The 25,925-nt window shown below is 38.7% G+C and overlaps 1 protein-coding gene across 2 annotated transcripts; it reads right to left on the minus strand.

The window, feature by feature from the left end:
- Nucleotides 1-342: 342 nt before the first annotated feature.
- crfb2 (cytokine receptor family member b2) lies at nucleotides 343-24,989 on the minus strand. Of its 2 annotated transcripts, none has more exons than XM_084421136.1 (7): nucleotides 24,737-24,989; nucleotides 18,091-18,223; nucleotides 14,754-14,926; nucleotides 13,240-13,388; nucleotides 8,858-9,029; nucleotides 6,178-6,287; nucleotides 343-1,835 (listed from the first exon to the last, which is right to left on the minus strand). In XM_084421136.1, the coding sequence occupies exons 1-7, from the start codon at nucleotides 24,783-24,785 to the stop codon at nucleotides 1,269-1,271; spliced, it is 1,353 nt and encodes a 450-aa protein (XP_084277262.1). In that variant the 5' UTR covers nucleotides 24,786-24,989; the 3' UTR covers nucleotides 343-1,268. The 2 variants fall into 2 exon arrangements, with proteins under 2 accessions (XP_084277262.1, XP_084277261.1); XM_084421135.1 differs by having other exon boundaries at nucleotides 6,178-6,311.
- Nucleotides 24,990-25,925: the final 936 nt, after the last annotated feature.

Genomic DNA, 25,925 nt, shown 5'->3' on the forward strand with positions numbered 1-25,925 from the left:
TAAGTGAAAAACTGGAAAGGTTTTATGGTGATATCTATAACTTAAAATTTTTACCCTATCCACCTGTAGTGTTTCGGCTGTGAATAATGCACCTATTGTTTCAATAACAATTACAAGAAAATGGGACCCTTATTTCAATGTTATACGGTGGATCCTTATTCAGGAGACATTGAACTTTCTAAAAATGTGGTATAACAACTTTTCCTCAAAAATGCCTACAGGGTTACACAATCTTGAAGATTCGGACCTGACTACACGTCCTTCTGTCTGCATCTGTACTCGTGCTGCAGATGTTGGAGGAGATCTGATCCTGATTTCAGCAGATTTACAGATCATACATGGTAAAGGTGTTTAATGTTACACTTCTGTGCACAAGACAAGTCAGTTTTATTTGTATAGCCTTTCACAATACACAGTTTCAGAGCAGCCGTACAGAAATGTGTGATATAATGCCGAACACTCCACAGTATAGCAGTTTACAGTTACAGTAAAGATCTGCTCTATGTATATTTTCAATAAAAAATACGATTTAATTGATATTAAAAATATCATTAGTAACAACAGACGGATGTCTTTCTTTGTTCGTAATGAACGGCAGCACAAGATTTAATACCCGTTCACACCAATAACCGGAACTATAAAAATACGTTCTGTCGTCTACGTGCTTCTTAAACTTGGATGGATTCTGATGGTTTTTACATTTACATTTATGCATTTGGCAGAGGCTTTTATCCAAAGCGACTGCATTACAGTGTATTTCAAGAACACATTTACTTGCTTTCCCTGGGAATCGAACCCATGACCTTGGTGTCGCGAGCGCCAGCGCTCCACTGTTTGAGCTACAGGAAAACTGTCTAACATTCATCAGCTGTAAAGAAATTGTGTGATTCCGGTGTCGTTATAGTTATAGTTATTGTTATAGTTGTAGTTATTGTTATAGTTATTGTTATTTATGGTGTGAACGGTCTATGAGACCTAAACATATCCGAGAATACTGGAAAAATGACTAAATGAATGAATATGAAATTATGTTTGAGATAAACACTTTCTGTTCCTCATCCGGCAATAAGAATAATGTTTGTACGTCATCATCTTCATCAGAATGAAATGCATATTCAAAACAAGACTAAAAAAACAAGAACAATAAAAAAAAAACACTTTAAAAAAGTATAAAAATACATGAATCATCTTTAAATGCTTGCGTGTCCTTTAATATTCTCACGTCTACTCTCAAATAATGCCGAGGATTTAGTTCATTTCCCAGGAATCTAATTTCGACTCAAGTACCCTGAACATTCATCGTCGTCTTCCTCTTGTTCCTGTGGAATGTGTTTCCCAGTGGAGTTCAGTGACTGTGGATGGGTCAGTAACTGGTTCTGAGGATATAACAGCAGCTCGTCTATAACACTGCAGGGTTCTTCAGGTTCAGCAGAAACTCCTGGTATGGTCACTGAGAACAGGTTCACATCCGCAGCGCTCTCTCCGTCGTCCTCTTGTGTGTGCAGAGCGATGCTGGAGCTCTGAGGAGGACTCGTTCCCTGAGGAGAAGCTGTCGGCTCAAACACAATCAGACTCTGAGCGTCTGTGGAGGAGCTGAGGCTCGCGTGAACATCGCCACTCCAGTCACAGCTAGAGGGCACTGGGAAAACCAGCAGAGGGGAACCTCGAGCGTCCAGATAGTGTGCCACTATTCTCTCGTACTTCACGCTCTCCTCCTCGTCTTCCTCCTCGTCGCTGCTCTTCGTCTTCTGGACCGAGTCTCTGTCCTCAAAGAGTGTGTTGATGAGTTCAGCGGGAGTGAAGAGAAGGACTTTATTCCCGCTCTCGATCGAGCTCTGGAAAACAACAGGCATTCGTTATACAGGGTCAAAATGACAGAAGTTGAGCTGATGAGGCGATGTTATGCTCACACTTTACAATAATGTTCATTAGTTTACGTCTCACGTCTACTCTCAAATAATGCAGAGGATTTAGTTCATTTCCCAGGAATCTAATTTCCACTCAAGTACCCTGAACATTCATCATTCATCATTTTTAATGGTAAGCTATTATATGTCATAATAACGAGATGCTGTGACGTTTTTACGACAACATCTCATTATTACGAGAAAAAATTGCGTTTTTACGGCATAATATTTCGTTATTACAACATAATTGAGTGGAAAAAATAATATGTGCCAGCCATCGTAGTGTTTGACCCATGTGACCTTGTATTTTAATAAAGTTGCTACTTGTTACAAGAATACAATGTATTAAATGCTTGCAATTTTGCATTCTGAAACGATATCACACACACACAACACTGGACTTCAGAAACACACACACACACAACACTGGACTTCAGAAACACACACACAACACTGGACTTCAGAAACACACACACAACACTGGACTTCAGAAACACACACACAACACTGGACTTCAGGAACACACACAACACTGGACGACAGAGATCACTGCATCTGAAACACACACACACTGGTAGAGTATTAGTAGTTTAATTATTAACTTACATGAACAGTATTTTTCATCTTTGTTAATGTTAGTTAATATAAATACAGCTGCTGATTGTTTGTTCATGTTACCAATGAACAAACTAATGAGTATTAGTAGTAGTATTAGAGTATTAATAGAGCATTAGTATTGGCAGAGTATTAGTAGAGCATTAGCAGAGTATTAATAGAGCATTAGTTGAGTATTAGTAGAGCGTTAGTAGAGTATTAGCAGAGTATTAGCAGAGTATTAGTAGAGCATTAGTAGAGTATTAGTAGAGTATTAGTAGAGTATTAGTATTGGTAGAGTATTAGTAGAGCATTAGTAGAGTATTGGTAGAGTATTTATAGAGCATTAGTATTGGTAGAGTATTAATAGAGCATTAGTATTGGTAGAGTATTAGTGGAGTATTAGTGAAGCGTTAGTAGAGCATTAGCAGAGTATTAGTAGAGCAGTAGTAGAGTATTAGTTGAGTATTAGTAGAGCATTAGCAGAGTATTAGCAGAGTATTAGTAGAACATTAGTAGAGTATTAGCAGTGTATTAGCAGAGTATTAGTAGAACATTAGTAGAGTATTGGTAGAGTATTAATAGAGCATTAGTGGAGTATTAGTAGAGCGTTAGTAGAGTATTAGCAGAGTATTAGCAGAGTATTAGTAGAGCGTTAGTAGAGTATTAGTAGAGTATTAGTATTGGTAGAGTATTGGTAGAGCATTAGTAGAGTATTAATAGAGCATTAGTATTGGTAGAGTATTAATAGAGCATTAGTATTGGTAGAGTATTAGTAGAGCATTAGTAGAGTATTAGTAGAGCATTAATAGAGCATTAGTATTGGTAGAGTATCAGTAGAGCATTAGTAGAGTATTAATAGAGCATTAGTAGAGCATTAGTAGAGTATTGGTAGAGTATTAGTAGAGCATTAGTGGAGTATTAGTAGAGCGTTAGTAGAGTATTAGTAGAGCATTAGTAGAGTATTAATAGAGCATTAGTATTGATAGAGTATCAGTAGAGCATTAGTAGAGTATTAACAGAGCATTAATAGAGCATTAGTAGAGTATTGGTAGAGTATTAATTAGGGCTGTCAACGAATATTCTAAATTTGAATATATATTCGAATAGTTTAAAAAAACAGAATTTCGAATGTGAAAATTAATATTCGAATGTGGAAAAACGCCCGCGGTAGCAGAGGCGCGGCTGTCTGCTTTGCGAGTGGACGCGCTGCCTGAAGGGTCAGGGACAGGTAACAGGAAGAAGCGTTAACGTTAAACAGAAACATTACTAAAGTGTAGGCTACTGTACTGACTGAATAGATATTGCATGAATAAGGTTAGATACAGCAGTTTCATGCACTGCAGGCTTCCACTGGTTTGATTATTTACCGTTTCATGTTAAGGAAAAGTTCTATGTTTACCACAGCACAGCTCGCTCGGAGTGTTCAATGTCGGAAAAGTTCTATGTTTACCACAGCACAGCTCGCTCGGAGCGTTCAATGTCGGATTCCGTCTACCGTCTAGTTGGACTCTTGAACATTTTGAATCCATTCACGCGTCAAAAGCAAAAGTTTGAAGCGAAAATGACGCACGGCGAGCGTGACGCCTCATTCGCGCCGCAAGACCTCCAGACGCGCATAAACGCGTTTTTACATTGACTTAACATTGAAATCACTCACGCCAGACGCTCTATTCGCGTTTGGTGTGAACGCAGCATGAGCGTGAGGGCGAGAGAGAGAGAGAGTGCCTGCGAGTGCGAGTGAGTGAGCGAGCGAGAGTGAGGTCTACGGTCTTGGCCATTAGTTGATGTACTTGTTTTTGTGTAGGTAATACGTTGTCAAATATGTTTAAACTTATATAAACTACCTATACAAGTAGTTATGTCTCTTTGTATTAATTTGTCCTGTTATTGAGGTAATGTCATTGACAAAATGCGCAACCAGATATTCGAATAGTTCGAATATTCGTGTTTTTTAGAGGGAATATTCAAACGTCATTTTTGAGCAATTTTGACAGCCCTAGTATTAATAGAGCATAAGTATTGGCAGAGTATTAGTAGAGCATTAGTAAAGTATTAATAGAGTATTAGTAGAGTATTGGTAGAGTATTAATAGAGCATTAGTATTGGTAGAGTATTAGTAGAGCATTAGCAGAGTATTAATAGAGCATTAGTGGAGAATTAGTAGAGCGTTAGTAGAGTATTAGTAGAGTATTAGTAGAGCATTAGTAGAGCATTAGTAGAGTATTAGTAGAGTATTAATAGAGCATTAGTAGAGTATTAATAGAGCATTAGTAGAGTATTAGTAGAGTATTAGTAGAGTATTAATAGAGCATTAGTAGAGTATTAATAGAGCATTAGTAGAGCATTAGTAGAGTATTAGTAGAGTATTAATAGAGCATTAGTAGAGTATTAATAGAGCATTAGTAGAGTATTAGTAGAGTATTAATAGAGCATTAGTAGAGCATTAATAGAGCATTAGTAGAGCATTAGTAGAGCATTAGTAGAGCATTAATAGAGCATTAGTAGAGCATTAGTAGAGTATTAATAGAGCATTAGTAGAGTATTAATAGAGCATTAGTAGAGTATTAGTAGAGTATTAATAGAGTATTAGTAGAGCATTAGTAGAGTATTAATAGAGCATTAGTAGAGTATTAATAGAGCATTAGTAGAGTATTAGTAGAGTATTAATAGAGCATTAGTAGAGCATTACTAGAGCATTAGTAGAGCATTAGTAGTGTATTAGTAGAGTATTAACAGAGCATTAGTAGAGCATTAATAGAGCATTAGTAGAGTATTAATAGAGCATTAGTAGAGTATTAATAGAGCATTAGTAGAGCAATAGTAGAGTATTAGTAGAGCATTAGTAGAGCATTAATAGAGCATTAGTAGAGCATTAATAGAGCATTAGTAGAGTATTAGTAGAGTATTAGTAGACTGTGTCAAACGCCAGTTGGCCGATAACATTTTTATGAATTCTAAAAATGCAATGCTGTGAGAACAAACCTGTACAAACGCTCAGTCGACGGGCCAGTGCAAAGCTTTACAATTTAAATATTCAAGCGCAAGAAGAAGCTAAAGGCCTCGACTGGTTCTGAGAAAGCTGCGTCAGACAGTGCTAAACTGAGGCCGTTCACTTCTTCTTGCGCTTGAACGAGCGTCTAGCTTATTTCATTTGTGTCTCTATTGTATTTATTTTTGCTATTGCTTGTATTTTGATTATTTGCCCTTATTTTATTACTGACTGTTTACTTGTCTTTATAAGTGTTTTTAAGTTAGGCTAGTAGTTTTAGCTACTGACTAGAAGTAACTACATATCGACTTATTCTACTAACCTGAACCCTAACCGTCTACTAATACTCTAATAACTCTAATTAAGAGTAATCAAAATAACCGTTTATATTTCCTGTAGTCGTTGTTCGTCTGTGTTTTGATGACGCATGTATCTGGTTAATGTTGGAATATGCTTGTGATCTGTGGTCACTGTTCTCTTCTATTGGTTCGTTATGTCAGAGGTCATGTGATGCTTTTTAATGTTTTCCTTTTCCTTTAGCGTGTGATGTATCTGTGCATGTATGTGATTTATTCTGACAGAGAACACAGATCCAGGCCTTCGATCCGAGTCCAGATATTACTCTCCTGCATCACTTCATCAAATCTAACATGTCTTGCGTCATGTAGAGTGTGTTGCTCTCACCAGGACAGCTGGAAGCGGCGGCTTCAGACAGAAGAAGCGAGAGATCAGTCTCGGTGAACACATCACTAACAGCAGTATCAGCAGACACAGGACGACAGAGATCACTGCATCTGAAACACACACACAACACTGGACTTCAGAAACACACACACACACAACACTGGACTTCAGCGCACATTCACCAAACACAGTATTTCAGCAAGTAAACCACGTAATCTCTCACGTTCAGTGCTTTCACACTTGACGTTTCCCTGGTTTGGTTTATATTGTATTTTTTTGATAAACATTTTCGCAGTTTGTTTCATCAATGTGAGAATTACTGTAGCAGCAGCTCTTAACCACTGTAAATAGATACCGACTTAGACCCAGTTGTTCAAAAGCTGAAGATAAAAGGATTCTGAAATCGGATTAGATGACGAAATCCAACCTTGGTTTTGATCTGGATCAAAATGTTTTTGTAAAAAGATCCAAATAATTCTGGATTATCCTGATCCTAGTATAAGGGTGGATTTCAGATAAAACTTACAATGTTTGCGTCATGTTGACACAATTTACGACCCTGTTTTCAAGTAAACCTGAAACTTTTCATGCGTTTTGTCCGTTCATTTACACGGCAACTGCGTTTGGGGGCCTGAAAACACAAACTTTTGAAGTGCACGTGTTTGAAAACGATATTGTTATTGTGTCCGTGTAAACAACAAAAAAGTAAATTTGTAAAAACGGTCACATCATGCGTGTTACATGTTCAGTCTATAGACGCGTGTTTTTTCTTTAACAGGTTACAACGCCATCTACTGGCCTAGCAGCAGAATACAGCGATTTTAGTCGTTTTCCTGGATTCGTATGAATGGAGATCATTTTGACAACGTTGTCATCCGTACGTGAAAAATGTGAAGGAAAAACGTTTTCCTTTTTAGTATTTAGTACATCACTGGCATGTAAAAATACCCTAAGTCTCTTTGTGTTTTAGTTTGGTTTTCCCTGTATCGGTTTGCCTTACTGTGCGTTCACACCAAACGCGAATAGCGCGTCAAATTCGCGTCTACCGCGTCTAGTTGGACGCTTGAACATTTTGAATCCACTTGCGTGTCCAGAGCGAAATTGACGCGTGTAAAAAGCAAAAGTTTGCAGCGAAACTGACGCGCGTCTGAGGCGTAATCCGCTTGTCTGTTTGCAAGATGGCTGATGTTGATCGAGCATTCATCGAGAGAGTCACCGCATCGGAGTGAGGATCACCCTTCAGGACACCAGGCGCTCTATCCCAGCTGCAGACCGCCTGTCCATCTGTCTTCGGTTAGAAATTGTATATGAAATTTTAAAAACAGTATATTAAATATTGAAAAACTATCAATGTTTTTCAAACTGTGGTACGGATACCACTGTTGGTGCTCTTTCTAGTGATACTCAGTTAACTGCTATATTGAATATTATATTCTGCTATATTGCTATACTCCATTTTGAATGAGTGGCTCCGGGCGGGTGGTCACTTCACCACGTGACAGCAGCAAGCAGGCTCCTGATTGGTTAACGCGGCGCGAACAGACGCCAAAGTTCCGATTTTTCAACTCGGGCGCCAGACGCTCAATTCGCGTGAACTGGACGCACGAATGAGGTGAATTCGCGTCCACCGCGCCGCGTAAATGCCTCATTCGCGCCGCAGGACCTCCAGACGCACGTAAACGCGTCTTTACATTGACTTAACATTGAACTCACTCGCGCCAGACGCTCTATTCGCGTTTGGTGTGAACACAGCATTAGTTCTCATTCATTCTCAGTTGCCATGGTTACCATAGCCATAGCTTCACTCCTGTTCCCTGTTCTGTTGACTATCTTTCACTGTGTATGTACAGCATCAGCTTCTTCAGTGTTTGCACTGCCACACCTTTGCTACTGTTTGGATTCTCTTTGTTTTTTGTTATTTGTTATTAATAAATAATGTTGCTGCGTTTAGATCCTTCCTTCTTGTTTTTGCCTGACACATACTGTATATACATATACACACATTTATATGTTGTGCTTGATTTATTCAGCAATTACAGTGATAAAGTAGCTAAGGATCTGTTAAGCCTAGAATAATACATGTAGATTTTCCCCCTCCCATAAAATCATCCCCAAACAGTCGTCAAAAATAATATGTTTGATTTTAACTGTCATTTATCACTGTGTATTATGACAACACAATCATCTTCTAACAACTGCAACCCTCATTGAATGCATATATTTATTCATTTGTCGTGGGTCAGATGAGGGGGAAGGTGTTTGTATCACTGTATTGTGCAGTTTTCTCTCAAGTGACCCGACGCTGACGGTTGTTCTACCTGATGTCTCTATATAAAGCTTTGTGCTATTAAGTCACACTGGAAATCCAGATCTGGTAATATCCAATCCAATGACGCTTTGAAAAACCAGCACAAAACTAAGATGGATTCCCGGATCCTGGATTGCAAAACATGTGATTTCCAAATCCAGATCACTCTAATCCAGATTCAACTGTTTGACCAACTGGGCGGCAGCTTCACGAATCACTGCTGGGTTTGGGTGACAGTCTCATGCAATTCATCCAATACAACAACTTGTCAAAGCTGTCGAGGACATGATTATCTGATGCACTTTATTTGGCCATTATATTGAATCTGCAGGATCAGTCTAATAGGGTTAGAGTCTGGAGAAAACTGAATACCTGAGACATCAGTGGTGTGAGGGACTTCGGCACACACCGGATCTCTGTGTGTCACTGGATCTCTGTGTGGTGTGTTGCTATCCTCCATCCTGACATTCACACAGTACCTTCGGCCAGGGACCGGACCATCAAGGGGAACGTCAACCCTCAACCCTTTAGTCTTCTGCTCAAACTACCAGTCAACACAAACAGCAGCAATTACATACACATAACATTAAATAATGCACACACAACTGTTAAAGAGAGCCGTGAGAAGTCGTTCATAAACTTTCGTCTGTCGTTGCATTATAATGATTTCCTAATTTTCATTCATTCTTTGTTTAACCAGGTTAAAAACTCATTGAGATTAAAATCTCTTTTACTGGAGTGACTTGGCCAAGAAAGCAGCTGCAAAAACATAAACATACAAATACACATCAAAAACACAGTGAAGGACCACACCGCCAGTTTACCAAAGGATTAAACACATACTCGGGTAAAAGTAACTTAAACTCGTTTAGTGATGGAGGCACAGATGTTAAGATGTTTGCTAAATTATTCCAAGTATTATATTTAAAGCCTTTTTTCCCTTTAACTTTAAGATTTCGAACGAAGACTGTAGCAAACATTTGTATTAGACACGCAGAGAGACGAGTCATTCAGAATATGATCAAAGATTGCATAGGTGGATGTTTTCAGGGAATTTGGCTTTTCCACTCAAATGAACAACATGACGTGACTAGAGATTTGTTTTTTTGCTGCATGACATTGAAAGAGAGAGTTGATCAAATGATCTAATGGACCTTCAGAGGAAAGGAAGGGAGAGCTGGGCCGATACCACGAAGCCGGTTTAGGTGATCGCCAGCTGTGTTTCAGCTTAGCTTGGGGTTACGGCACCGTGAAAGTGTTTGACATTAGATCGTAAGAGATCGCAAACCCAAACTGGAAGTGACACGTGTCTGACGCGATAAAGCCACTCCCCAGTGTCTGCTCCACATAAGGTAAAAGATTTTTAAAGACAAAATTGTCTGGCTTTTAGCGATGATTATTTATTATAATTCTTTTAAATGATTTCTATAATTAAGATACCCGTAACCCATTACGTTTAGTTGAACAGTTATTATTATTAAGTGTTTAGTTCAAATGAACATAAATATATACAGGTAATATAAATAAGATTGTGAATCGGTAGATAAAGCTTTATAAATGACTACATGCGAGTCTCTGTATATATATATTATCAACTATGTAAACTTACTTCATAACTTTCCCTTGCACTGATAAAGTAAGATGTTTCCTCGCTGAGTAAATGCATTAATATACTCCATATTCTTCAATCTCTTAATCGTCGGCAGAAAAGAGAAGTGAATCTTGCCGACTCTCTTGCGAGAAGTGAATCACAGTTTCCAGGCATACGATTGGCTGTTCACTGATGATGTCACACTTTTATGTGCTCACACTCCATGAACTCAAAGCCTGACTGGATTGGTCAACTGGAAACTAATCCTGTAACCCAGAGTTTGTTCAACTACCCTCATGATCGGGCCTCAGGTGAGGTCAAATGAACTAATAACGAGATAACGACGGGCTGAAGATTCACCACAACACCATATTATCATGATTCCTCAGCCACTAAAACATACTGCGATTTTAAACATGTACAAAGTTCTCCAATCACATATATTGGGGCGGTTTCCCGGACAGGGTTTAAATTAAGCCAGGAGTAGGCCTTAATCTAGAATAGTTAATCGTGTCTTAAAAAATGGCTTTCTGTAACACAGATTAAGTACGGATTAGTTACACCTGGACTATGGAGTCCTGAACTAAAATAAACCAGATTAATTTAAAACCAACTGTGCTAATCTGAATTAGCATGATAGCGGTTGCCTATAAAACATGGAATGAACCAAGAAAAGGTTAAAATTGCATGGAACTGAGAAGCAAATCCAAGGAAACACTGCAATCAAAAAATGTTTTACTAAACAAGAGAAAATTATTTTAAGCAACTGCGCACAACAGCTATGGAATAAAAGAAAAGAAATGCTGGAAGTCTGTTTGTAATATATATATATATATATATAGTGTTGCACGGTGTACCGATACTTCAAAAGTATCGCGATACTCGGAAATTAAAAACGTCACGATACCTAAATTTATCAGTATCGATACTTAAAAAAATAAAATAAAAAAAACGCCTCCCTATGGACGTCTGTGTTTTTTTTCCTGACGCACGCAGCAAAGAACCTGCCGCTGTCAGTGTCATGTGACAAAACGCTACAGCGAGATGGCTGCATGTGCAAGCACAAGTGGTCCACGACTCGTAGAGTAATAATAATGAATGTTTCTTGATCATCAAATCATCATATTAGAGTGATTTCTGAAGGATCATGTGACACTGAAGACTGGAGTAATGATGCTGAAAATTCAGCTTTGATCACAGGAATAAATTACACTTTACTATATCTTCACATAGAAAACAGATGATTTACATTGGAATAATATTTCACAATATTACTGTTTTTGTTTGTTTTTTTAATCAAATAAATGCAGCCTTGGTGAGCAGAAGAGACTTCTTTTAAAAACATTAAAAAATCGTACTTACCCCAAACTTTTGAACGGTAGTGTATATATATATATACAGTGCTATGCATAAGTTTAGACACCCATACTAAAGTTGACTAAAAAGAGGAATAAAAAATCATCTTTTGGAAATTGAACTTAATGCCTTAATTTAAAAAATTAGGAAAAATCCAACCTTTAAGGACACCAATTTTCTTTGTGAATGAACAATGCATCATAAATAAATAAATGTTCTTCCTTAAAATACATGGTGCATAAGTTTGGACACCCCTATGTTAAATTCCCATAGAGGCAGGCAGATTTTTATTTTTAAAGGCCAGTTACTTCATGGATCCAGGATATTATGCATCCTGATAAAGTTCCCTTGGCCTTTGGAATTAAAATAGCCCCACATCATCACATAGCCTTCACCATACCTAGAGACTGGCATGGTTTTATTTCAGTTAGCCTAATAGCTAGTTTGATTTGCATTGAGAGATGATCTTATGGAAAGTACTCCATGCCAATCTCTAGGTATGGTGAAGGCTATGTGATGATGTGGGGCTATTTTAATTCCAAAGGCCAAGGGAAGTTTATCAGGATGCATAATATCCTGGATCCATGAAGTAACTGGCCTTTAAAAATAAAAATCTGCCTGCCTCTATGGGAATTTAACATAGGGGTGTCCAAACTTATGCACCATGTATTTTAAGGAAGAACATTTATTTATTTACGATACATTATTCATTCACAAAGAAAATTGGTGTCCTTAAAGGTTGGATTTTTCCTAATTTTTTAAATTAAGGCATTAAGTTCAGTTTCCAAAAGATGATTTTTTATTCCTCTTTTTAGTCAACTTTAGCATGGGTGTATTCACTTATGCATAGCACTGTATATAGGTGTGTGTGTGTGTGTGTGTGTGTGTGTGTGTGTGTGTGTGTGTGTGTGTGTGTGTGTGTGTGTGTGTGTGTGTCCAAGTAATACACGTGTCCACTTTGAAACACAATGTTAATCTGAAGTTAAACCTGCCTCCTGGTAGGTTTAATTTAAGCCTCGATTTAGTCCTGGAGTAACTCTAGTCTTCCACCTGGAAACCAGCTCATTAAACTCTGGACTAAACTAAATCTAGGACTATTTAAAGCCTTGACCGAGAAAGCAGATTTCTGTTAATCTGGTTTAAAGGGCAATTTTAGTCTAGGACTAGGCTTAATCTCTGTTCGGGAAACCGCCCCATAGTGATTTATTATGTCCCACATATGTTTTTATTTAATAAGATAAAGTTATCAGTCACATTTCCATTTCCATCTCCTTCATCCCTTCCTCGCTCAATATTTTCCTTTCTCTTATTTATTTTAATATTAATGACACTTGTCAAATGAAATGTTTGCACACTGTGTACAACAAATATTGTTTTAAGCAGTTTTACACACTGATTAAACACTGATGAGCAAGTCAAAGGTGACACTACAAACTCATTTTCAATTATCTGAATCATATGTATATTGTTGTTTTAGGAAGATACTGAACTTTGGCATTAGCAGATACTTAAAAGTGTACAATGTGGAGTGATTTTCGTTGTGAGATATCCTACACAATAACCCGAGATAGTTTGATCAGTGCTGTAGTGTCGTGTCTCGCCTTCAGCACTGTTAGCTCATGTCTATTGAGCTGGTCAGGTGATTACACACGTTTGATTCGCTCTGAAAAGCAAATAACTCCCAGAATACGTGCCTGGATAATGTTGAAGAAGTGCCAGTACAGTGTGGTCAAATGAGCAAGTATATACTGTATAAAGTATACAGTATTAAAGATGCAGCATGTAAAGTGCTCAGCTGTCCTCTCACCTTTTTTCCATCTTCACTGCTGATCACCAGTGTATAGTCAAACCTGGATAACTCGTAAACGTCGCGCAGTTTCTCAGTAGGAGCTCTGAGACTCGCGCAGAGCGTGCGATTACACGCGGCGACGGACAGCAGCGGCGCCTCCATCGTAGCTTCAGGAGAACACAGAAACAACACATTACACACATTATACAGCACTGCTACCCTCACAAACTATTAGCAAACTTCAAGTATTCTTAAGGAAAGTTCAAGTGTACTGTTTCAATGCTACTTGGGACTAAACTGGTCCACTTTTCAGTGTATAAAAGTAATCTTTGAGTGCACAACTACTTCACAAGTACATTCCTTGTGTATGCAAATATACTACAAGTGAACTTATCGGTATACTGAGAGTTTACTAGTTAAAGGTGCAGTGTGTAAGTTTTAGCGGCATCTAGTGGTGAGGTTGTGAATCGCACCCAACAGAAGTTACGGTGGCCGACAGGAAGTGATGTCGTTGTCTGAGACAGTGTTTTATTCGCTGGCTTTAGCTATAGCTTCTTTGCATGAAGAACAACACGGTGACGAAACGCGTTTGTCCGCTCAGGGCCACCGTAGAAACATGTTGATGTTGATGAGACCCGCGGTGTGTGTAGAGAGAAATGCCTCATTCTAAGGTAATTAAAACATGACGGGTTATTATGTAAGGTCTTTACGCACCACTGAAAACACAGTTATGTATATGATATTGCATTTCTGTCAACAGATCCTCCTAAAATATTACGCAGTGCACCTTTACATGTAGCAAATGTTTTAGTTTATGAAAGCACACTGAAGTATACTCTCAGTAAACAACTAGTTTAGTAGTTTTATACTTGTGCGTTGTCTTTAGGTAAACTTAACATCAGTGTAAAATCACATATAGTGAACTATAATTACACTTCCTATTTAGGTATTCATTTTTATACTTGAAATATACCTTTAACTGTACTTAAATGTACAGTGTGCATTAGCAGTGGACTACACAAAAATTCAGATACTCAGAATTATGAACGTTTTCTTTATAAATCAATATGTTCAAACAATGTAAGTTTATAAGACTATGTAAAACTATGTGAAAAAGTATTTAATAGGCTTCTCAATCAAAAGATTAAACGCCTACAATATAAGTATACTTAGATTACTTGATTATAGTTTCAAGTATATTTTGATCAAAAGATTGAGTAGATGCTGTCACAGTTATCTGGACTTATTCATCTTTAGTTTCACTTTCATGGACTTTCAGTTTGTTTTCCTTCATCACGTGTTCCTTTGTTTGATTTTCCCGCCACTCGTCAGTTGCCATGGACACTCATCAGCTCATCACACCTGTTCGTCATCTCCTCATTATCACTGTGTATTTAAGTTCCTCACCTTCGAAATGGCCACTCTGCTCTCACATTAAAAATAAGATGGATGCCATAGGATAGTCAACACAATCGCTGCTGTGTGCACTAGCCATGTTTCGTGGTTCATGTAGATAGAAATCAGTCTCTTACTGTTCAGAATGGCTTTGAATGGGTTGCATTCACTGGAATTCGAGGTGTGATTGCCCAGAGAAGCGAACACACTGACGTAATAGGTTTCCACCGCATTGGATAAGGCTTCTGTGAGATTACATCGCAGAGGAGACGTCACATTCTCACACTCCTTCACCACCACTTCTTCATTGCTGCAACACAAACACATTCACAGTTAGAACAAGCGTCCATCCAGACATAATCAACACACTCACCAACGGGTTTGTCGAAGGGTGAATGTTCTCACCCAGTGACACTATCTGTTCAAAATCATCTTCGGTGTGAAACTAGGGCTGTTCGAGTCCTCACTGTTGATTTCGACTCTTGGTTTGTGTTTTCGATTGCAGGATCCTAATCTCGCCATGGCTACAGGATTAAGGTCGTGGAGAGTTGCCTTCTCATGTCTTTGCATACATTTCTACAACTCTGATTGATTTTAAATGGGTCATAGCTCATGGAAATGGGTCATAGCTCATAACCCAGCAGTAAACCCTAAAAAAAAAACGCTTATTCGTGGACATGCAGTTATTGCATGGATGCAACCAGATATGAGTGTCTAAAATACATGTGTATTTTACTTTAAAGGTGCATTGCGCAAGTCTCTGTGTTTTTGCAGAACTATGCCCCCTCTGGCGACAAGCGAAACTGCACCACCGCAACTGAACGCGCATGACGTCACGCCCAGTCTCAGATTCCGACCCGAATCCCTCTTATTTATTTTACTGTACAGGATTATAGAGGCAATCACAGTGATCAGAGAAGGGCTCATTCAGCCCATCAGGCAATTGTTTAAGCATGTATGGGTTAGAAAAACGGGTATTTTTAACATGAAATGTTGCGCAATGCACCTTTAACTGTATGCTTTGCACTGAATTAAACTGGACACTAAAATAGTCCAGTCATTTTAAGCTAAAATGGGGGTCAACCTTGAGCAAGTTGCAACAGAAGCAAACTCAACTGATTTTGTATCCTCAATATGTCCTGAGTAAGGAAAAAAAAGTCCCGAAGAATCCCATAAGGGGAAAGATTAGAAAAAGACCCAAATATTCATACGCCTATTCATTCTTTCTCTTACGTGAATAGGGTAAAAATTTTAACCTTTAGATATCACCATGAAAATTCCTGAGTCGATTACTTTCATCAAGACAAACAAAAAATGTATTACAAGTTTTTTTTAATTGTTTGTTAACGTGGTCAAACGGTGCATAATCTAATTACGTATGTGCTAATTTGCATAAATACCACAACATTGGGTATAGCCAGGTGAAAATGTCTTGTTGAATCTTGTTGACACGTAACAGTAAAATACTTAATGTTAAGATCTGAATGAACCCATTTAGGCTACCCATGAGCATTAATACAGAGGCAGGAAGAAGTACTTTAAACCAGCCTTTATTAATTATTATTGCAGTGATGGGGTTTGGGGCTGGGTCCGTGGGACTGTTTCTGGAGATTCACTTTTTATTTTACCTACCTTTTGTCTTCTGCATTCTTCTTACCATTGTCTCCTGTTCTTCCCTCAGACTAGTCCCCCAGAAACAGTCCCACGGACCCAAACCCAATCTCTGCAATAATAATTAATAAAGGCTGGTTTCTAAAGTACTTCTTCCTGCCTCTATGTATTAATGCTCATGGGTAACCTAAATGGGTTCCAGTCAGACCTTAACATCAAGTATTTTACTGTTATGTGTCAACAAGATTCAACAAGACATTTTCACCTGAGGGGTATAGCCAGGTGAAAATGTCTTGTTGAATCTTGTTGACAATGTTTAGATCTGTTGTGGTATTTATGCAAATTAGCACATACGTAATTAGATTATGCACCGTTTGTCCATGTTAACAAACAATTAAAAAAAACTTGTAATACATTTTTTGTCTGTCTTGATGTAAGTAATCAACTCAGGAATTTTCATGGTGATATCTAAAGGTTAAAAAGTTTACCCTATTCACGTGAGAAAAAAAATGCATAGTGTGTGAATAGGCGATATTTGGGTCTTTTTCTAATCTTTCCCCTGAGGGGATTCTCCGAGGCTTTTTTTTTCCTTACTCAGGACATATTGAGGATACAAAATCAGTTGAGTTTGCTTCTGTTGCAGTTTGTTCAACCTTTTTTCATAAAATGACTGAACTAAAATAAAACATCCAGAACATTAACAGCAGCCCTGATATAAGAGCGTGTGGTTTATCTGTCAATCAGATGCATGTCGAACTTGTGTTTTTTACTGTAATCTATGCTCTCAACATGCTTTCTTTCAGAATTATCATCAGCTATTAGAAAGAAAGGTAAAAAAAAAAAAAAACTAGCATTTTATTTGAAATGGGAATAAGATCAAGACCCTCGATTACGTCATGGTCTACTATCTCCAAATCCGTGCAGCGCTCTAAATTGTGGACAACATAGCCAAAAAATAACCTTTAAATGGTTTTTTGATCTGGTTCATTGAAAGGAACTAGCCGACAGAACCTTTTGGTGGAAATGAATCGGACTTCTAATCACTGCTAGCGAGAGGCGAGAGGCTTTGTTGAAACGAAACAGATTCTAAATGAGGAGTCGATTCCCCTTCATGAAATCAGTTCCACACTTGGGAAACGACTCTCGATTCTTTAAGGAATGGATTCCCAGCCGTGTGTGAAAGGGCCTTTATTAATCATTGTTACAGGTGCTAATAACCAGCATGTGTATGATTTACAGTCACAACTACACTCTTAATAATAAAGGCTCTTTACTGGCATCGATGGTTCCATGAAGAATCATTCACGGAGTCACTAATGAAGAAAGGATCTTTAGATGAAAGGTTCACATGTTCTTCTGTGACCAATGAAAGGTTCTTTGGGGAACCAAACATTGTTGTTTTTATATGGCATTGTTGTGTGAAATAAGATTTATTTTGAAGAGTGTCAGTCATTCCACATGATTTAGCCCGTTTTCTCTCTCATGCGCTTTTCATTCACAGTGACTGATGACTCATCTCAGGCTCAAGGATTGTTTGTCCTGTGTAATTGGGGAACTTCAGGGAAATGCCCAAACATCATCTCCATATAACAGCTTTCCACATGACCTCACCTCTCTCTCCTCCCAGCTCTCGCTCGCTCATTCACACACACTTTCACAACTAATCTGTTTCAGAGCCTGTTTCTCATTTAATGCTTGTGCGTATGCCATACAGGACGTCTCTTTTATCTGATTTATTGTTATGCAGAAATAATTCATACTTTTATACGGTCACTTACTTCCAACAGTGTCTAATTAAGACGAATGGCTAGTGTGTATGATGTTCTGCTGTGCTGTGTGTGTGAAAGTCAGATTATAGCCTACTCGCGGTTCCGTATTTCGACGGAGAAGTGGACGCCATCAGGAGATCCGGGACCCTTTTCCCAGGACAATAAGTGGACGAAGTACTGGGAAGACAGGACCAGATGTACCGGGGCAGGGATGTCCATGCATAATCCTTCAGAAGGGGAAAACATATTTAGATAAAGTTATAAAATACTCAAGTTTACAGAATACTTCATGCCAAAAAGGGTTCTACATGAGGAGAAATGTCTTAAAGTCCCCCTGTGGTGAAGCTTTTAATGTTGTTTATGTGTCTATGTGGTGTTTTTAATACGCTTTAAGACAAAGCATGTGTAAGTTCATAAGTCGACAGCATTGCTGAGTATTTCCTCCTTAAAACTGCAGTGAACCAAAGACAGTCTCAAACACACGCTTTGAAATCGCTGGTGTTTCTGACGTCACAAACTACCTTGTAACCAATCAGATCAACGTGTGATCGTCAACCAGTGGATCTCTGAGCTGAGTGAGTGAGTGGAGGCGGGGCTCATTTGCATATTCATAGATCCGCGCATACTAAATGAGGTGTCGAGTTACAATTTTGGTGATCAAAGAGGAGTTTTAAGGGATAGAATAATTGACTACAGGGGGACTTTTAAATGATTGCATAACAACGGGTTATTTCGATTATTTCAAGTGATAAAGTAGATGCTTGATCATAAAATGTAATTAAAATAAAATAAAAACTAAAACTAGCCAAATCCCCCCCAAATCCAAAGTAATAATAAAGTAATGTAACTGCACGAGTCGGTTTATGTGTGTGTGTGTTGAGGATGAGCTAATCATCAAGCTCATGTGAAACAGTGAAACCCTTCAAATACTTCTCTGACATCTTCTTAGTTTCATGATACTTCAAGAGCCATGGACACAAAGAGCTCACTAAACATATTACACAACATCTCAGAGGCGAAAGGCATTGCTCAAGTGAGGCTACGACATTTCCCAAGGCAATAAACAAGTGAACGCGGGTCTGTTAAGAGGACGACAGCGACAATACAAAGAGTTACAGATAGTGTTTGCTCCCTACATGTGACGACTATCTCTCGTATCTGTCTATGAGACGCAAGCCTGTTCTGACTGAACAGAACATCCACAAACTTGGCAAAAACAAATATCTGCTCTTCCAAAACCATGTCTTGTGGTCGGATGAGACCAAGATTGACCTTTTTGGGCACAATTGTAAAAGGTTTGGTTCATAGGATCATAGTGACGATCCCCCCCCCCACAACTCTAGAGTACCATATTAATTATTTAGAGATTTAACCGCTGAATGTTTGTTGCTAGTCATAGTTTACAGCATTGATATCTTATCTGATTGTGCAATTGTAGGCCATATGTTTCCTCCAACAGCCCAAGCTAAAGGCATATAGAACGACGCATCAAACAAAATCAGAAGGAATACAATTTCTCGACGACGACGACACACATGCATTATATTGCATTGCATATAATGTGTGCTGGTCAACTAGTCTAAAATTAAGAAACCCCTAGAAAACAGTAAAAAAAAAAAAACATAGGAACATTGTGCACAATTAGGATAGGCTACTTAGTTTATTATTCCAATATCCAAATATGATGCTAAATCCCACAGGGAAAAGGGCTTCTCTTTGTGACGAGCTGCCTTTGCGTTTGAACACTGCACATTTTAAACAGGACACGCATTAGCTGAATAAATGTTAGCCAATACAAACATATTTATAGAAAACAGTTGACAATGAATAGACAGGAGTCCAATAATAGCATAACGAATCACTTATTCTAGACGAATCCGACATATAACGAGGGCTGTGTTAACAGTAAAACGTCCGTCATCAACGAATTTTAAAAACACGGATGGATAATACAAAATGCTTTCTGACATTTTGACAGAAAAAAGCTTAAACTTAGCGCGTCAATTTTCATTTTACAGTTATCTTCTCTCTCTGTGTGCGCGTGTCCGTGTGTGTGTGAGAGAGCTCGCGCAGCACTGATACAACGGTACTTTTTAACGCAAGTAACGAACGCGCTAGTTTTCATACAAAATAAATATGTAACATAATTAGGTACTTTAGTTATTATTAACACAATAACGTAACACATGAAGGCTACGTTTCTTAGCACTGAGAATGAATAAATTCTCCAGACTCGCGCTTATCGGTAATCCACAAATCACAGCACTGTCATAATCACGAAGCCATAGCGATTTCAAGTTTATTAAGATTTATTGTTCAGCATTTCTTGAGCATTTTATAATTTGCATGGCTGAATGATGTCTTCCTCTTATCTGAGTGACCATGAAGAACGGAGTATTTTAAGATAATCCATGCGATCCATCATCGAATCCAGAGGATTAAGTTAACTCAATACAATATTTCAACTTTCCACATCGAGCACAGGCCGTTTCCCTCAGAAGAGTCAGAAGTACCGTGACTACTCCTCGCTTATGACATCAGCCAGACGGCGGGAGTGAAGGCGGATCGAGCGGGATTCTTTATTGGTGTCGATTTTCAGTCTCTTTTTAATGATAGGCCTTACGCGTCTGTCAATCATCCCCGCTTGCTATTTGGGGAATGAACCCAGCGCTATGATTGGTCGAACTTTTCTTCTTCTGCTGTTGCTTGATTTGAGGACTGCGCGTGCAGAGGAGTCACCAGGTTTTTGCGTAGTTTAGAGTAACAAATAGTACCAGCGTACTTTGAAGTCAAAATGCGTATCCGCTCCGCTACGCAAAATGCGATATAAATGCTTTATACTTGATTTAAAAGCATATTTCTGCACCCAAGCAGCAGTGCTTCGCCTGTGCTTCCCCCCAAAATAGTCCCATGTCAATATCTGCCTAGGAAATCGCCTAGTCTTAATCTGCATTGCTATTTGTACTCGTTGTGAACACGCAGGCCACAAGAAGTAATTAGTGTTTTTTATTTTTCATCACTTTTACTCACGACATGCTAGCTGGCAACAAAGGATTCCATTCATTGTGCTAAGCTAAGCTAGCAGTGGCACTTCCAAACTAAAACAACGCATGCACTGAGATAAAAATGCGTTTGCCCACCTATCTGAATGAAGGAAAGACGGTGAATAAGCCCTATTACAAAAAACGGTGGAGTGTTCCTTTAAGATAATAAAAAACCTGATTCGAATAAGGCGTGTGAAATTCAAGTCTCCCCATTAGAAGTGTATCTAAAACTAGGAAGTTGAAAGGAAAATAAATATACTGCAAGTACACACACACTTTTGTACAAACAGGCCACATGAACTGCCATCTGTGTTAGAAGTGAAGGCCGGATGTGTGTGTGTGTGTGTGTGTGTTGTTCTACACTTCTCTTCATGTTTCCTGTCGACTTCACCACACAAGCTGCTTATCGTGCCACTGCCACCACACACTCATCCTGGCAAACTTATCAAACGACACCGTTTTAAAGCCTCAGTGTAAAACACAAGCTTTTAACAAACATATGTCATGGCTCGTTTACTAGAAGTGGACGAACAACAGGCAAACCAATGGCTGTGAATCATCTCAAACATAACACAACTAAATCTAACCGTGCATAGAGTACAGATTAAATCTCAGTTTATGACATAGCCTACCTGTCAACACTCCCGCCCCCTCCCATTTTGTTATTTCTCCCGTGAAACTCCCGTTATTTGTATGGCCCAAACGTCGTTATATGAATAATCACATCAATATAGGCCTTTTCAGAATGTTTATAAACAATAGGCACCGAGATACTTCCGGGTGGCAGAACGCGAGCGGCGTCCACTGACTAACTGAAGAGATCCAGCCGGCGACTGCAACAGTTTCCTACTTTTGTTGTTTTTCAGCGGCTCTGAGTGGACGTCGTGTCGTCAGAAGTAGGACATCTTAACGATCCGCTAAATTATATGATTCATCCAACGTTTACATTTCTGCTGCCAACCCTGCTTGCCCTTCAACTCTGCTTCCTGTATTCTCAAAACGGTCCATCTACAAAATCACAGCAGAGCATTTATCTTCCGCCGGGGAAATCGAGACTAATATTAGTAAACTTGTCTCTTTTGATGAAGAGACTCATTGCCAGTAACAGAGGGCTGCCCACTCTCACGCATTCACCGTGAGACTCTTTTCGCACGCTCTCACGCCACACATCCATTTTCTCATGCAACTTACCGAAATGTATATTCCTCATACATAATATCGACCAATCAGTGCTTTTCAACCGCGCAAAGGTCGATATAACAGCTGGAGAACAATTGTCACATAACATTTACCTCAGGAAAGCCATTTAATGACCATGATAGGCTATAGCACGTTATTTTGGCTAGAAAAAAGAACTAAAGAGAGAGTATTTTGCTAATTATGTGTAGGCCTACTATATTACATATTTATTATATTTTTTACTTATATCATTAAACACACAGTTGTTATTATGATTAAAAAAAAGCATTATATTTAATTACATTTTATTTATTTTTTTACATTTTTACTGTCGACGGTGGGCCTTTACTAGCGTTGCCATAGGAACTCTTCAGCTTTTGCCACCCGGAAGAACGTCTATTACTGTTGTGACGTCATGGTGAACTGTCGTATATTCTTCCAAGGTTGTCCAGTTGCCAGATCTCGTATGAAACCCACCCTACTCGCGCAATCAACACATCATACACATTTCAACCCATTTGTGAGCTCAACCTGGCAAACTACAACCCAGTTGTGCCTCGATATCTGCGCAGGTATTAGACGCGGGAAGTTGAATAAGCGTTACTGGTAGAAATGGGAAAAGACTCAGTGGGAAGTAAATATTTAATCCGTTTTTTTCTGTCATCCTTTGGCTGCATGGCGTTACATTATATGATGCGCTTTTATTCTTGCTAATGCTTTTAAACCATTCAAGCCATATAGGCTACTTATATTATAAAACTTTAAAAGCGGAAAGCGCATCGCTCATTCCCGGGAATACATTTGACATCGCAGCCTGACCTTGACGGAAATAAATACAGTCTGTCAAAACCTAGTGTAAAAAGAAAAGCCCCTGGCGGTATTGTCAGGGGAGGGGGATGGGGGAGGACCCTTGTCTATGAGTTTTATTTGTGGCACACTTTGGCGCTTTTCCACTGCATGGTACGGTACGGCTCGGCTCGCTTTAAATGGTACCACCTCTGTTGAGGTTCCAAGCGTCATTTGGCGATGGGGTGTGTAATGTATAGATGACATGAACCGCATGTGGTTGAACTGAACCAAACTTGTGGGTCTGGGGTGATTTGTGCCAAAGGGCCTGGGTTAAGTTGTGCCAGATCCAGACCACCTAGACCTCCATACTCACAGGGGATAATCTTGAGAAGTGAGGAGATGGGCATGCCTCATCATTGTTTGACTTAGGCCTGCCTGCTATTTGTTTAATTTAGCTCACACTGATTTCAGTTTTGAGACTGCACTATGTTATTAAAGAGAAGTTTTATTCCGTTTTTAAGTGGCCTATGTCACACTAGGATGTTTAGAAATTAGCCTAGTCCCTTTATTCTTATATGTTACATAATTGACAGACAGCGCTATGTCAACAGACATCTATTTGCCAAAGCCTTTTTGCCTGAAATGATTCACAAATATCATATATTGTGTTGCTATGGTGCTCTAAATGGTTGCTAGGGTATAGCTTGATAGCTTCACAATGATCCTGAGAGACTGATTGGTCGTTTGAGTAAAATGAGCCCGCCCCCTTGTCTCTATGACACTGTGATCCAGAGTTATGTTCAGTACAAAATCCCTATGCAATTGACCATAGTAGGACAAACGCATGCTATGGTATTCCAGGGGGACAATATCTAAATAAACCTTAAATTAGTAATTTTGTATTGAATTTATCTTGCTTTCATATAGCATTATGGTTCATAACATTAAAATGTTCTGTTTTACTTCAGAAATCACTGGCACAATTTACCCCAATGTATTCCCCCAAAGGCACAACTTCCCCCGCACCAGGGGCAAGTTGTGCCATGAGACCACTTTTTTCCCAAAAGCTAGGTATATTTCTGAAACAATTTATTTCAGATCCAAACTTATTGTTCTCAGGGATGCACCACATCCTGAAATATATGTACATCCTTAAGTTGAAGGCATTACTGCCATGGCCTCACTTTAAAGTCACTTTGAGTAAAAACTGGCACAACTTACCCCACTCTCCCCTGTAGTTAAAAAAAAAAAAAAAAGACTTTACAGTAAGTTATTTTACTCCATTTTCTTTTTTAAACGATTTTTAGAAGTTTAAATGTGATGAATACTAAAGGGTTTAAGCTTTCGAGTGATGCCTAATTTATGATGATTATTAATGTGAGATGTGAAAAGGTACTGGCAGTCAACACGACACAACTCACTTGGTTTTAGTTTATATGTTCTTTTGTACGAACACTTATTATGCTCCAAAAATATATAATTTGCATTCCTAGTAGAATGGACGCACAATAAAGAATAGCTTAATTTTTTTTGATTGATTTTCAAGAGTTAACCAAACAATAAAAAAAATCCGCATGAGAAGTATATTATTATTATTATTTGTTGAGTTGAGATGGAATAACCCGTTTCAGATGTCATATGCTCCACATGTCAATAACTGTAGTGTTCCTCCTCTTAAACAGAAGAGCACACACAGGTTATGATATATCATAACTGATTCGCACTCACCCATGTGAAGCAGGACAGCGGCTGTCAGTGCTCTTGTTATTGCAGACATCGCGCGAGGCTGTCAGCTTTACATCGGTCCAGTCTTTCCTCATGCCGTGATTTATCCACCACAGGCTCGACTCCACTGTCTCACATAGCACCGTTTAAACACTGCAACATTACACGCGTTCTTTTGAGACGGTAAAACCAAATGTTTTAGAGTAGAGTTCAGACACTTTCATTTTCTGTCGTAACATTTCCGGTTTTGTCTTGATGTTTGAAGTCTGGCGAATCGTGGCGATGGGCGTGGTTTGTCCGTCACGTCAGAGCGCATGCGCAGCATTCAGCGCGAGACACGTGTTCTCAGGCTCTGGTGCTTCCCATTCTTACATGTGCATCCCTCATTCTAGCTTGCATTCTTGAACATTAGAGATCATTTATTTATATCGTAATAGTTTCAACCTCCGCAAAATACCACATTTTTTTAATATTACCAGTTATTATTAACAATGAATGAACTAACTTTAATTTTCTTTTCTTGTGCTTTGATATAATTCTGCAGCTGTCCTAGTACAGTTGTTGTAATTTGACATACATTTGTGTCTTGTAGGCTACATATAAACAATAATGATAATAATAAATAAACTGTGGCAAGAACACAATTTTTACAAAAGCAAAATACAATAAAAGTTTGCAAAAGGTCTAGGTTATTTAACTATGACCTCATGCACAACATAGGCTACATCATTTTTTTGCATATGCAAACATACAAGGATCATTTGTTTACTAAACTATTAGTTAGCCTGAGTGTTATTGTTAATTCCATCACATCATCAGTGGACTTTTATAATATTATCATTACACATTTCCATCTACAATTACGCTGAGAACGGTAGTGTGTGTATCCTGTGCCCTCGTTACACCAGAACACGAACAGCGGCGCTCGAGTCGATGAAGCACGAGTGTGTGAGTGTGTGATAGTCCTGTCTGTGGGATTGTTAAAAACACTGCAGATGATCTGGGGTTAATACTTGAACTCAGATTCACAGACGCCTTTGTTGTGTATCATTTCTTCATATAAACTGAACAGTGCACATAAAAGCAACATTTACATGCAGGGTTTGAAATTAACTTTTTCACTCAACGGACAATTTAGCTACAAAAAATGTAAGTTACCGGCCATTCAGAACTTCTACTAGCCAAAAAAGAT

This window comes from Rutilus rutilus (genome assembly GCF_951802725.1).
Source record: "Rutilus rutilus genome assembly, chromosome: 10".
Taxonomy (NCBI): domain Eukaryota; kingdom Metazoa; phylum Chordata; class Actinopteri; order Cypriniformes; family Leuciscidae; genus Rutilus; species Rutilus rutilus.

Coding starts and splice junctions, on each gene's coding strand:
- crfb2 (XM_084421135.1), bottom strand. CDS start 24,785: ATGTCTGCAATAACAAGAGCACTGACAGCCGCTGTCCTGCTTCACATG. Junction 14,927..18,090: donor GTCGAAATACGGAACCGCGA/GTAGGCTATAAT, acceptor TTTGTGTTGCAG/CAATGAAGAAGTGGTGGTGA. Junction 6,312..8,857: donor TCACACCACTGATGTCTCAG/GTATTCAGTTTT, acceptor GTGTTTCTGAAG/TCCAGTGTTGTGTGTGTGTT.